The sequence below is a fragment of the Podarcis melisellensis genome, assembly GCF_964234715.1.
Source record: "Podarcis melisellensis genome assembly, chromosome: 18".
Classification (NCBI taxonomy): Eukaryota; Metazoa; Chordata; class Lepidosauria; order Squamata; family Lacertidae; genus Podarcis; species Podarcis melisellensis.
The window spans coordinates 482,127-495,149 of NC_138536.1; the positions used below are offsets into that span (position 1 = coordinate 482,127).

Consider the following 13,023-nt stretch of genomic DNA (forward strand, 5'->3'; position numbering starts at 1 on the left):
TAAAACCCCCAAACCCAAGTTTTGGAAGAGGGAGGGAGGCTCTATTCCACAAGACAGAACAACATCCCCACTGGGTGGTAGCCTGGCGCTGAGGGGGGGCAGTTGCTCAGCCTCTGCCTGACCTACCTCGCAAGGTTGTTGGGGGGGTAAAATGGAAAGGAGTGGAATTGCTCAGGCCACCTCGAGCTCTGGGGAAGGAAGACAGCGGGACACGAATTTAACAAATGGATGAAATGGGTGAAGAGAGACCTGTCCCTTCTGTGCCCCAGAGTAATCGCCTGACCCCTCCGGCCCCGCTTCCAAAGTGACAGCGACACCCTCTGGCTTTCAAAGTGCCCCCTTTAAGCTGGGCAGCCACTACAAAGCCTGCCTTTTATTCAGGCTCGAGGTGTGTGCGTCGCGTGTGTGTGTGTGTTCAGGTATTTCTTGTGCTGTGCGCTGATCCCCGAGGCTTCGCCAAGTCGCTCTGAGCCACTTTCATGCCAGGAGGAAAACGGGGGTTCCGAGTTAAGGCTGGAGATCCCATCCTCACAATGCGAGGACCGTGCACAAAGGGCGAAAGACTCAGGATTTCACTGGAGGGCGTTAAGCAAAATGCCAAGGCAGCGGGCGTCCCGATTTGCCTCTCCAGAGCTGCCTGTGCGCTCCGGTGGGCGCGCCCGAGCAGGTGCCAAGGCGGCCGGCTTGCCTCTACTCCGGTGCTCCTCCTCCTCCATCATCAGCTGATGCCTTTGACAAAGTCCTTGCCTGTCTCCTCTCTCCCAGTCCTCCTCACTGCCTTCCCCGGGAAGAAGCTGCCTCCCTCTTTCTCTCTCTTTCTTTCTTTCTTTCTTTCTTTCTTTCTTTCTTTCTTTCTTTCTTTCTTTCTTCCTTTCACAGCTTCTCCCCTGCAAAGCCCCCCCCCATGGCCGACTCCCTCCTCAACCACTCCTGGCCGTCTTTCTCCAGGCGATGGATGAAAAGGTGGTCCTTCAAGCGAGGTAACCTGGCCAAAGGGCAGCGCCAAGCGGGGTGGGGGGTGGAGGCTGCCTTTGCAAAGGGTGGCAGAGTGGGGCAGGGGGGTGCACGCGCTAGGATTTGCTTTGACCCCCGCCAGCACCCGGGGCTTCCTGCTTCCAAGGAGGAGAAAGGGGCGGCACAGCGAGGGTCCTCCGGCCTCAGGAGACTTCTCTTTGAAGTGGGTTCCGTTGAATGAATTGATGCAACCCCATCAATCAACTGTTGACCTGCTCTGCTATTTCTGCCTGCACGGTTTTAATTAGGGGCGAGGTTGGTTTGACATGCATGCTGTGTGGTTTTTACATTGTGCCCGGAGTTCTACAGTATGCCGTAACCCCGGGGGTAGTGGGTTTGGTATTTCAGGCTGGAAATTGCAATAATAAATAGCCGGTGCATAAAATGTGGGTTGGATGTACCTGGCAGGATTGGGCTGTGCCTGTTGAACCTCCACCAGCCCTGTTCAAAGGACCAGCTGCTTCTGAGGCAGGGGCCAACCTCTCCAGGTAGCCAGGAATCCCTCCTGTGCCTCAACTCCTTTTCCTGGACCCCGTTTTACTGTGACGCCCCCAAATCTTGACTCTGTCTTTTGCAAAGGGAGGTGTTGTAGCTCAAGGCTCTCTCCCTGGGGAGCCGGTGCTGCCAGTCAGTGTTGGCGGCCCTGCGCTCTGGCACCGGTTCAGGGCAGCTTCCTCTGTTCCTGAGAGAACCGATCCTTTTGTCGCAGCCACGGGGGCTGAAACCTCCAGGGAAAGGCCCATCACTGGCTGGCAAGAGGCGCTGTTTTTCAGGAAGAAGGTCCCAGGCTCAGTTTCTGATGGCGGCATCTCCACCCCCTGCCTGCCCCTTTGCTGCGAGTCAGTGCAGACCAAGGCTCTGAATCCACAGGAGGCAGCTCCCCACGGCCCTATTTAAACCAGCACCTTTTTCACGGGTGTCCCCTGCCCCAAATCCTGGAGAGCTGCTACCCGGCGCCTGGGCCCTGGGGCAGAGGCCGTTCTGCTTCCGTGCTGCAGCCATAGCCTTTTATGGTTCACCGTTGGAGATGGGCAATTTGCAGGATCTGCTTCATGTCCCCAGGAGCTTATTAAGAACATCGGAAGCGTCCTGAAGCAGGATGTTTGTCATGCCAAAGGGGGCCCATGGGGTCCGGCCTGCTGTCCTCGTGATGGCCAGACATGAGTCCCCAGGGGAAGAATGTCCCCAAGGAGGACTGAGCGCAGCAGCAGCAGCTCTCACTGCTTGCGATTCCGACCGCCATAGCTGGTCTTGTCCTCTGTGAATTTCTCTAATACCTTTCCGAAAAGCCCTGCGGCTGGAACAGGCCACGGGGGCCCCTGCCTAGTCCAGCACCCTGTCCTCACATGCCCCCAAAGGGAAGCCCCCCTAAGCCAGGGCCTGAGAGCAACAGCCTCTTCCCACTCTGGCTCTCCCCTGTTCTAAGGTAGGCTGGCTCTGCCCATGGAGGCTCCGTGGAGGAATCAGAATCACAGAATTGTAGAGACCCTCTGCATGCAGGAATCTCAGTTAATGCTTCCATGACAGATGACCATCCAACCCATAACCTCTCGAGGGAGACCATTCCCCTGTCCAACAGCTCTGACTGTCAGAAAGTCCTTCCTGAGGTTTAGTTGGAATCTCCTTCCTTGTCACTTGAAGCCATGGGTTCGAGTCCTATTCTCTGGAGCAGGAGAAAACAAGCTGGCTCCCTCTTCCATGTGACACAGCCCTTCAGAAATTGGAAGATGGCTCTCATATCTCTTCTCAGTCTCCTCTTTTCCATGCTAAACATACCCAGCTCCTTCAACCGTTCCTCATCAGGTGTCCAGACCCTTGATCCTCCTGGTCGCCGCCCTCTGCACACCTTCCAGCTTGTCAACGTCCTCCTTAAATTGTGGCGCCCAGAAATGGTCTTCCTAGAAGAAACTAGGAAGAGTCCTTCAGCAGCTGGGTCTGGCCTGACCCAGCACCCTGTTCTCACAGTGGCCGACCAGGTGTCCCAATGGGAAGCAGCCCATGAGCAGGGCCTGAATACAACAGCAGGAGCTCTCTCCTTTTGAGGTTCCCTGCAACTGGTATTATTCAGAGGTGTTTGCTAAGTTCCTGCATTTAAAGCAGACTTTTGCTCAGAGTCATGAGAACTTGCTTCATTGTGAAGGGGAGGACCATGTCTCAGCCGCATGCTTCTCCTGGGTTCAGTCCTCTCTGGGTAGGCTAGACTGGAGAGCTGCTGCCAGCCAGTGTGGACAGTACGCAGCTGGGTGGGGCTGGTGGTCAGAGGACCACAGCTCCTTCAGGGAGAAGCCATCCGGCCTGTCCCTTTCACCTTCTCGATTCACGTGCCCCGCTTCTCTAGAGAGGCTCAAGGTGCCCTGATAGATTCGCAGCCCACATTTTCCTCCAAAGGGGCCTCTCCCCCCGTTAGTTTTATTCTCACAACAGACCTGTGAAGGAAGGCCAAGCTGAGGAGAGGGGCTGAACGTTGTTCACTGGGGCTCCTGGCTGAATTCGAACGCTGACCTGAGCACGCACACCCATCCCCAGCCATTGCTCAGTCGGGTTGTGGACGGGAGGAGAATGGGTCTTTTTCCAGTCTGTGGGCTGCATTCCCTTCCCTTTCCGGGGGCCGCACAGCAAGCCTTGGAGGGCCACATTCTGCCTCGGGGTGTGTGTGCTGAGGATCCCCTCCTGCACTTTTGAGACTGTCCTTTTTCCAAGAAGGCTTCAAAAGCTGAGGCTCTCGTCCTGGTTTCTGTCTGGTTCAGGTTGTTTTTATGCCCGGTTTTATACTGTTGATATAGATGCATCTGTTGTTAAGGTTTTTTATTGCTAATTGCTTTGGGATGTCTTTTATGGGAAGTGACTCATAAACCGAAGTAAACCAACGAGCGGCCCTGGGAGGGTGTTGTTTTCCTGGGTATGCAGGCCGCATCTCGGGAGGCAAAGGGCTCTGCGCTGGGAGAGCTTTGCCCGGTGCTCGTATCTCGGCCAGGAGGGCAACCCTCTTGGCAGCCCGGGGACAAGGTGGCAGGAATCTGGGAAAGAGGGAGAACTCTCCATTGAGAGGGGAGGTGGGCAGACGCCCCTTGCGCCTCCCTTCTTCTCTCCCCTCCAGATCCTCCGCATTCTGCATTGTCTCACTGATGAAATAACTGTGGGCCGTCCACACAGCTGTTCCGCTTTGTGAGTTTGCTTCTCCAAGGTTGCCACCCTATTGCTATCCGGGGAGGGGTCAACTCTTGTGCTACACAGCAAAGGAAGCGGGGCACAAAATTAAATTCAGGTTAACTGGAACTCTTGTGGTGTGGGAAGTTTCTGGAAGTCAGCAGCGATAGGGAATGAAAGTCAGAAGAGCCCGTGGGATCAGGCCAAATGCCCCCCCCCCCATCCATCCTCGCAGTGGCCGCCCAGAGGCCCCAAAGGGATGAAGCCCAGAAGCAGAACCCGGAGCGCAAGAGCATCTCTCCCCCTTCTGAAGTTCCCAGCAAGTGGCGTTCAGAAACCTCAAAACACGAAGGCAGGACAGAGCCAAGTGCAGGAGCACATCTGCCCCAAAACATTTGCAGGAGACAACACCAGTGCCGGATTTACGTATAAGCTCAACAAGCTCTAGCTTAGGGCCCCACTCTCTTAAAAAAGGTAAAAGGACCGCTGACCATTAGGTCCTGTCATGACCGACTCTGGGGTTGTGGCGCTCATCTCGCTTTACTGGCCGAGGGAGCCGGCGTACAGCTTCCGGGTCGTGTGGCCAGCGGGACTAAGCCGCTTCTGGCGAACCAGAGCAGTGCACAGAAACACCGTTTACCTTCCCACCAGAGCTGTACCTATTTATCTACTTGCACTTGACATGCTTTCGAACTGCTAGGTTGGCAGGAGCAGGGACCGAGCAATGGGAGCTCACCCAGTCATTGCGATAATTCAAACCGCTGACCTTCTGATCGGCAAGTCCTGGGCTCTGTGATTTAACCCACAGCACCACCCGCGTCCCCCCCACTCTCTTAGGGCCCCCAAAAAAAATTTTTAAGGGAAAAGAAAGACTGGATGTACATTTCCAAAACGTAAGATAAAAAAACACAAATAAAATAAAACCTACACCCAGCAACAGTGTTTTGTGTTGTGTAGGCTCCAAGGATGTGAGTCATGGGCCCCGCCTGCTAGCCTGCTCCCTAAATACCACTGCTTTGCTCCTTTCTATATATAGGGTGCCGACATTCTGCATGGACTGGTTGCAGGGCAACATGCGCAAATGGCTTGAGATACTTAGTAGGTCCATAAATTACCATATAGCATATGTTCAACACAAAAAACAGTGACAATTTGTTGTTGACAAAGGACACCTGGACACTGAAAAGGCCCCATTACCTTCAGGAGCTGAGGGCCTCATCCAACCTAAATCCGGCCCTGGACAACATGGTACTGAAAGTTGGGTGGGAAGGGTTGCCTTATGGGGGGGGGGCGGTGCACACTTCTGTTGAATAGGCTGCTGAGCAGGATTTGTTTTCAGGACGATGTCCACTCGTTTAAGGAGCGTTTCCCTGCCTTCCATTTGTTTTGGGGGAACTTAGAGGATGTAACAGGGAGGCGAGATGACGGGGCAGTGGCTGCTGCCCTGGAGCGACTTCCCCACCGCCCTCCTTGTCACAACCCCCACCCTCCGAAGGACCTTTGGAGGAAGTGGGTTTTCGCTGTGCAAGGCGTCCCCACGTCACCCCTGATTGCGCAACCTGAGCTTGCTGCTGGCCTGTGAAGTGAAAGATCCAATAAGGGCCTCCTCCCGTGTCTGGTCTTGATCCAGCCTTTGTTGTTGTCCTTATTTTTTTACCAACGTTGCCATTTATTACCTGCCCTCCACCCTAACGCCCTGCAGGCTGTGGCTGGCTTGCGGGAGGGGTCACCAGACAGGAGCATTTCATCCTGATTGCCTTGCAGGCTGCCTAGAGCTCTTCCTGTCGATCCGCCGGACGCTTTTCGATGCATTTACTTCCCTGTCTCTTTCTCAGTTGCAAAGGCTTTGCTTCTTTGTGCGCGCCTGTTTTTAAACAGAGTGGATCTGCTGCCACAATCTGCTGGAAATGTGCAGCCCCGAGGTTCTGGTTTCTTCCTGACTACCTCCTGAGAAACAATTGCAGTCTGGAGCAGGAACTGGGGTGGACACTGTGGTGCAGTGGCTCCACTCCTTCCTCCTGGGCTGTGTCCAGAAAGTGGTGTTGGAAGATGAGTGTTCAGACCCCTGGGCTCTCATTTGTGGAGTGCTTCAGGGCTCCATCCTCTCCCCCATGTTTTTTAACATCTTGATGAAGCCACTAGGAGAGATCATCAGGGGGTTTGGGCTGGGTGTTCATCAGCATGCGGATGATACACAGCTCTACATCTCTTTTAAATTGGAACCAGTGAAGGCGGTGAAGATCCGGTGTGAGTATCTGGAGGCGATTGAAGGATGGATGGCAACTTAATGGACTGAGGTTGAATCCTGACAAGACAGAAGTACTGCTTATGGGGAACAGGGGGTGGGGGACTCCCTGATCCTGAAAGGGGTAACTGTGCCCTAAAGGACGAGGTGTACAGCCTGGGGGACATTATGGACTCACAGCTGTCCATGGAGGTGCAGGTCAATTCTGTGTCCAGAGCGGCTGTCTACCAGCTCCATTTGAGACCCCACCTGCTTGCTCCCTGTCTAGCCAGGGTGGTACGTATTCTGGTTATCTCCTGCTTGTACTGTCATGTGCTCTACATGGGGCTATCCTTGAAGGTGACTTGGAAACGACAGCTAATCCAGAACGTGGCTGCCAGACTGGTGACTGGGAGTAGCCGCCGGGACCACACAACACCAGTCCTGAAGGATCTTCACTGGCTCCCAGTGCTTTTCCAAGAACGATTTAAAGTCTTAGTGCTGACCCTGAAAGCCCTAAACGGACTTAGCCCTGTAACCCTGAAGGAGCGTCTCCACCCTGGACACCGGGGTCCAGCTCCAAGGGCCTTCTGGCGGTTCTCTCAAAAGGTTCTCCCACCTTGCAAGGTTCTCCCACATTGCAAAAAGTGAAGCTACAGGGAACCAGGCAGAGGGTCTTCTCGGTGATGGTGTCTCCTAGAGCCATTCGAAAGTGGAACAGGCTCCCTCGGAAGGTGGTGGGGTCTGCTTCTTGGAGGTTTTTAAGAGGTTGGGGTGGCCACCTGTCAAAGGATGCTTTAGCTGTGAATCCTGCCTTGCCAGGGGTTGGACCTGATGACCTTTGGCGGCTCCCTTTCAACTCTACAGTCCTGTGATGTTTGCCCAAAAAAGGTGCTTATTGGGAGAATTTAGCACTAAAATGCTAATGCATCTTCACAAGGATTTTGTTGCAGAAATGTGGAAAAGGGAAAAGCTGGAGTTTGACAGCTCCTTCCTCCACCTGGGCTGGAGGGACGGGTGAGGCCAGAGGTGAACTGCCTGGCCTTCCTTGATGGAGGGGGGGTCTCCCCATCCCCTCCTGCCTCTGGTGCTCCTTCACTGCCTCTCTCCATGGTACTAACTGGGGATTGCCAAGCAGACCAGACGCGCAGAGGGCCTTGTGTCTGTTGTTGGTGCTGCGTGTGAGAGCGAGCCAACGAGAGCGCCTGGTGTTCTCATCCATGGCAGCCCGCACATTGCCTAAAATGGTCTCCCTGCAGCCTCGGGCGCTTCCTCTCCCCTCGAAGCAGCCGCCCCTCCTGCGCACGGCATGTCCCGGAGCCCACAGGGCCTGATTTATCGCCTGCTGAGGCTGGAGCATCTCCCATCTCTCGGGTGGCGGGGGGAGAGGTTCGGGTTTATGGATCAATGTTAGAGAGGCCCTGGGTGAGCCTAGGACAGCACATCTGGGGCTGCAAAACGTCCGGGTGTTTCTCTTTTCCCCACCTCTCACTTGGAACAGCAGCAGTTGCAAGCACAGCTGCTCTTCTGTGAACAGAGTTGAGCTGTGGAACTCCCTCCCACAGGAAGCTCTAAAGAGGAGAGGGCAAATTCACGGTGGATCTCATGCCCTGCACCTTCCTGCTGAAATCCAGCAACTTCCCACGCCGCAAGAGTTCCGGGGTGGTGGTTCTTGCCCCCGCTTCTGTTTCCTCTCTACTGCGAGTCACGGGGGACAAGGGCTGTCAGTGGCTACTGGCAACGGATAGTAGGGGAGAAGGGGTCAGGTCCTGCCTACAGTTAGTGTCGCACCTTGTTTCTCCAAAGGCCTCAGTTCAGACAAGAGCTGTTTGCCCCTCCTCTCAGGTGGGCAGAGGGGAAGAGGATGGCCAGAAGGTTCCCTGTAAGTGGGAAAGCAATAGAGCCCCTTGGAGGCTCGCTAGGTGGGGAGGAAGCCGGACAGAGAGGAGGGGGGTGTAGGGAAGAGGTTGGCACTGGGAAGCGGCCCCTCTGCATCAGAAAACGTGGCCCTCGGCCCTGCCTCCTGTCATGCCTGCTTGGCACGGCAATGGAGTACAGTTGAAGCTCAGAAAGAAGAAAATATGTAGAGAGAGAGAGAGTCTGGAACAAAGGTTTGCGAGCACACTTCGTAGGATGTATGAACTGCCGTGCTTTTCTTAATCCAGGGGTGGCAAACATCAGTTACAGGGGCTGAATGCGGGCCCCAGGCTCCTTTTTCTGGCCCACAGAACCTTCCTGAGGCCACACACCTTTCCCCCATCTTCCTGGAGTGTTTCTGTCCGGTTGGAAAGTGCCCTTGAACATCGAGAATGTCTCTTTCTGGCCCAGATGGAGGACACAAACTCCTCGTTCGGTCGGACGTGGGAGATTCTTTTTCATGGGGGCCGCAGTTAACTCCCTCCTTCCTCTTCAGGGTCTGAGTGCAAGCCGGCAGCGCAGGATTTCCCCGGCAGCCGGACCATCCCGGCCTCGGGTTGCAGCAGTCCAGACACCTTGTCCCCGTCCTTGACCGCTGAGGATGAGGTCTTCTTCGGCAGCATGGCGGAAGAGAGGGTAAGGAAGAGCCATGGGATCCGTCCCAGTAGTGGGCTGCGTTGCATGGGTGAGGAGCCTTGGGCCAGGGAGCAGGATGCGGCCCTCGAAACCCCCTCTGCCGGATCCTTCGGCCTCCCCTCCCGGCCATGCCTCTTGCCAGCCCTCCTTGAGTTTCTGCCTGTCTGAGATGTGCCTCTGGGCTCCAGTGATTTCTCTCATTTGTCCGGATGGAGGGCAGAGCGATGTGTGTGTGCAGAAAGCAGCCCTCAGTCAACATCATGGACTCATTGCAGGCAGAGGAATGATGAGAGGCACCAGCTGGGGAACTCCCAAGTGAAGAAGGTGGCAAATAATTGTAATAAATATAATATTTACTGTGCCCCAGTCTCCCGAAATGTTATCTGTTGCCTTTCTATCCCTCCAGGGAGCTTGAGGGTGGCAGCACCCCTGCGAGGTAGGCTAGACCTTTTGCAACTCTGACACCTTTCTCCCTCTCTCTCGGCAGGAGGACGCCTCCTCTCCAGAACAGGATGCCTCCCCGGGCACGATCCACAGCAGTGCGGAGGACCTCCTCTCGATAGACTCGGCTCTGCAGGGCTCAGAGTATTACAAGGACTTGGGACTCTCCTGGCCGCCCATGGAGGCTGCTGTTGCTGGTGGTGTGGCTTCCGCAGCGGCCTTGTCCCTCGAACGGACATCCCGAGGAGCCGCCGGCTGTTGCACATTGGCTGAGAGGCCCAGGGGCCACGGTGGGGTGCTTCCCCAGGTCCCTTGTCCCTGTGGCCCCGAGGGGCAGGCCAGTTTGGACACGACGCCTCACTACCTGGATGCGGACTGTGCCTGCTCGTGCGGAGCTGGGGGCCGGGGGGTCTTCTCCGGGGAGGAGTCGGGAGCCGCCCTGGAGGGCACGGAAGCATTTCCCATTTTGGCCCGGTCCATGTCCACCTCTCGGAGGCACAGCTGGGAGGCGCCCTTGTCTCCGACGGACGGCCAGCGCAGGTGAGTCTGGCTAGGGTCATTCCAAAGAGCCCCTTCTCCATACCAGCTGGTGAGGCCTTGCTGGGGGTGGCACCGCGAGGGGCAGCCCAGTTGACTTGCAACAGGGCCTTTTTGGTAGTGGCTCCGCAAGTGTTAAATCGTCCTCTACAGCGAGGCCTGAAGGAGCCATTCAGCGGGTCGGAAGAGTTGGGGGAAAGCCACCCCTAATTGAGCCTTCTGCTCAGGGACACACTCTGCGTGTGTTCAGATGAATAGGCTTGCCTGGGCTGAGCCTTTGGCTCTGTCGGGTGTTTCTTTTTTCCATGAGATTTTCTGGGGCAGCCTTGACAAAGGAGACGGTCTCTGTTCTTTCTCTCTGACCGGCTGTCAAGTTGCTGCTTCTCATCACCCTTAAGAGCCTTGCGGACGCTGTGCGGTTGTGGGAAAATAGCTCCACTCAGACAAAAAATAAACAGTGGAAGGGGGGCGGGAAGAAGCCTCCTCCTTCCATGGTTTTGCATCTACTTGGAAACAGGCCCGCTGAAGTTAACGGGCCTAAGTTAGTCATCTCTCCATGGAAGTCAATGGGTCTGCTCTGTGTCACTGGGTCTACAGCCCCATCTCCCTGGCCTCGCAGCCAGGCTGGTGCAAGCAAGCCCTCATCCAGGCTTCCTTCTGGTGGAGAACGGCAAGGCAGAAGAACGTGGGGAATCACAGTATTGCAGAATTGGAAAGGGACCGCGAGGGCCGTCCAGTCCTGGGCAATGCAGGGATCTTTTGCCCGACGTGGGGATCAAACCCACGACCCTGGGAGGCGGTTTGGCCCTTTCTGGGCTCGACTCTTTTAACCTAAGGCAGTTGACTTGAAGGAGGAGGGGAGGCTGGACAGCTCCTGCATCCTGGTGGGGTGCTGAGCTTGCAGCTGGGAAATGGGGATCCCTGATGGCGGCCGAGCCCCTCTTGATCTCCCCATCTGTGAGCATAAGGAGGGCAATGACCCACCTTGCGCATCCTCCTGCTCTCACAGCGGTTGATGCCTTGACACGAAGCCCGCAAGGAGGCCAGGAGAGCCTCTGTGAAACCTCCCCTCCTGTGGCTTCCAGAGTTTGTTATCCAGAAGCTGCGGAAGGCAGAGTGATTGCCACGAACGCGTCCCTTCCTCTTAAAGCCATCTGAGAAAAGGCGACATGGCAGGAGCTTATAAAATTATGCGAGGCATGCAGAAAGTGGAGACAGGTACGTCTCCTCCCTCTCAGAGGCGTACCTGGGCTCCTTAAGCAAGGAGTTGTAATGGCACCTCCGTAGCTGAGAGAGACCAGGAGCCTTTTGCACTCTGCCAGTGACTTCCTCCACAGCCATCGGAGTCAGGCCTGCTCTCCTCCTCCTCCTCCTCCTCCTCCTCCTCCTCCTCCTCCTCCTCCTCCTCCACTGTTGGTCCATCTGCCTGACTTCCTTGTATCTGTCCTCGGAGTGGAGAGGAGAGGTTTTTGTGCCGCACCCCGGGCCTGCGTGCTGGGGGAAGGGGGCATCCTGTTCAACCTCCAGTACAGCCTTTGTTCCCTCTCTCATAACACTTGTGAAGGTGAATTTTGGAAGGTTCTTCTTCATGCAGCGCAGAGCCAAACCACGGAACTCCCTGCCACAGGAATGCAAGGAAGGCCAGCAACTTGGCTTTTTAAAAAGGATGGGACAAATTCCTGGAGGAGGAGAGGGCTAGCGATGGCTGCTAGCCAGGGCGGCTCTGAATATCAGCTGGAGGGGAGAGCTGCTCTTGCGCTTTAGCTGGGAATGGGGGCATCTGGTCAGCCATTGTGGGCTAGAGGGGCCCCTGGCCTGATCCGGCAGCTTCCCTGATGCTCCAGTTGGCCACCCCTGCCTAAGCCGTTACTCAGCTCTTGCCTTGCCACGGAATGTGCCCTTGATTCAGCTGCCTTGGGCGAATGCCTGAATATTCTGCCAAGTGCCCCCAGTTTGCTCCGGTGACCCCAGGCCTCGCAAAGCCGGCTTGGCTCCTGTTTCTTGTTCCCAAATTGACGCCGCTCGAAAGCCATTTCATTTAGGGCGCCAAGCACCAGCGACAGAGACAGCTTTTGGGCTTTCAAACCTGCCCTGCCACTTCTGCAGAGTGGAAACGTTGGCAGGGCCTGCAAAGGAGAATTAAAAATACATTTTGTTCCACGGGGCTACGGAACTGATGCCAGGCGGCCACCCTTTTTAAGGCTGCGGCTGAGCAGATCTCTCGCGGGGAGATGTCCCTCCCCTGCGGCTCCGAAGGGGCACTATTGATCGGCCAGGAGAGAGAGGGGCTATTTTTAACTCTCCCCTCCTTATAAGGTGCCAGGGCAGGGTGGGGGTGGGGGAAACAATCTCCGTTGGCGATCTTGGCAGGGCTCTCTTGTCAAAAAGGGGCAGGAGCTGCGCTGCTTGTGTCTGAGGCCTGGCGGACGGGGCAACACTGGTGGCAACCTGAGCCAAACTTGCACATAGATGATTTTTTTATTATTTTTTTGCAAAGGGGCTGGAACCCCTCCCTGCCCCACATCTGACCAGCCCTCACCAGCGAGCACAAAGGGGTAGAAGTATCTGTACATTTCCTTCTGTCAGTTTCTGTCAAGCTCCCTGCATTTCTTTATAAATCCTCATTTTAGGGCAAATTCTGCCAATACGCACTTTCTTTGGTGACTGTACAAGCAATCCCTCTTCCTCTCATGAATTGTTGTGTATTATTTTCCACGAACAACATCTTCATTTCCATGCCCGCTTCCCTCTCCAATATGCCCATTTTCCACAAAAGGTTCTCTGCTTGGAAAACGGCCTTGCAGCTTTCAGAGGAGCGTGGACTGTGGAGGGAGTCCTGCATTTTGGTCCTCACGGCGTCCTGGAAAGAGTGGATTTGATCATCCCGGCTTTAAATGTGAACCAGGTCGAATTCCTCCCCCATCCCTCACCACCACTTCCTCTCCAGCATTAGAGAACAACTGAAATTGACCATGCCCATTGATTTCAAAGAGGGCTTTGCCTCCCTGGCTGTCGAGTCTGAAATTTCGAGGGGGAAACTTGAGCAAGGAGCTGTAAGGGGTGGGGAGAGTCTTGTCTTAGGACTCGTCACTTCCCCCAGGGAACCT

General features: G+C 55.5%; 1 protein-coding gene and 1 long non-coding RNA gene across 3 annotated transcripts in view; one reads left to right on the forward strand and one right to left on the reverse strand.

The window, feature by feature from the left end:
- LOC309361033 overlaps positions 1-13,023 on the reverse strand; it is a 45,243-nt gene that overhangs the window by 24,376 nt on the left and 7,844 nt on the right. The window lies entirely within an intron of this gene.
- The window catches only part of ARHGEF18 (Rho/Rac guanine nucleotide exchange factor 18), a 51,415-nt gene that overhangs the window by 473 nt on the left and 37,919 nt on the right, over positions 1-13,023 (forward strand). The window contains exons 1-3 of one of the 2 annotated variants that reach the window (XM_081895364.1): positions 878-980; positions 8,799-8,938; positions 9,426-9,919. In XM_081895364.1, the coding sequence (XP_081751490.1) occupies positions 905-980; positions 8,799-8,938; positions 9,426-9,919 (710 nt within the window). In that variant the 5' untranslated portion in view covers positions 878-904. Of the gene's footprint in view, positions 1-877; positions 981-8,798; positions 8,939-9,425; positions 9,920-13,023 lie in introns of those variants that run through there. The other variant, XM_081895365.1, reaches the window with a different exon arrangement.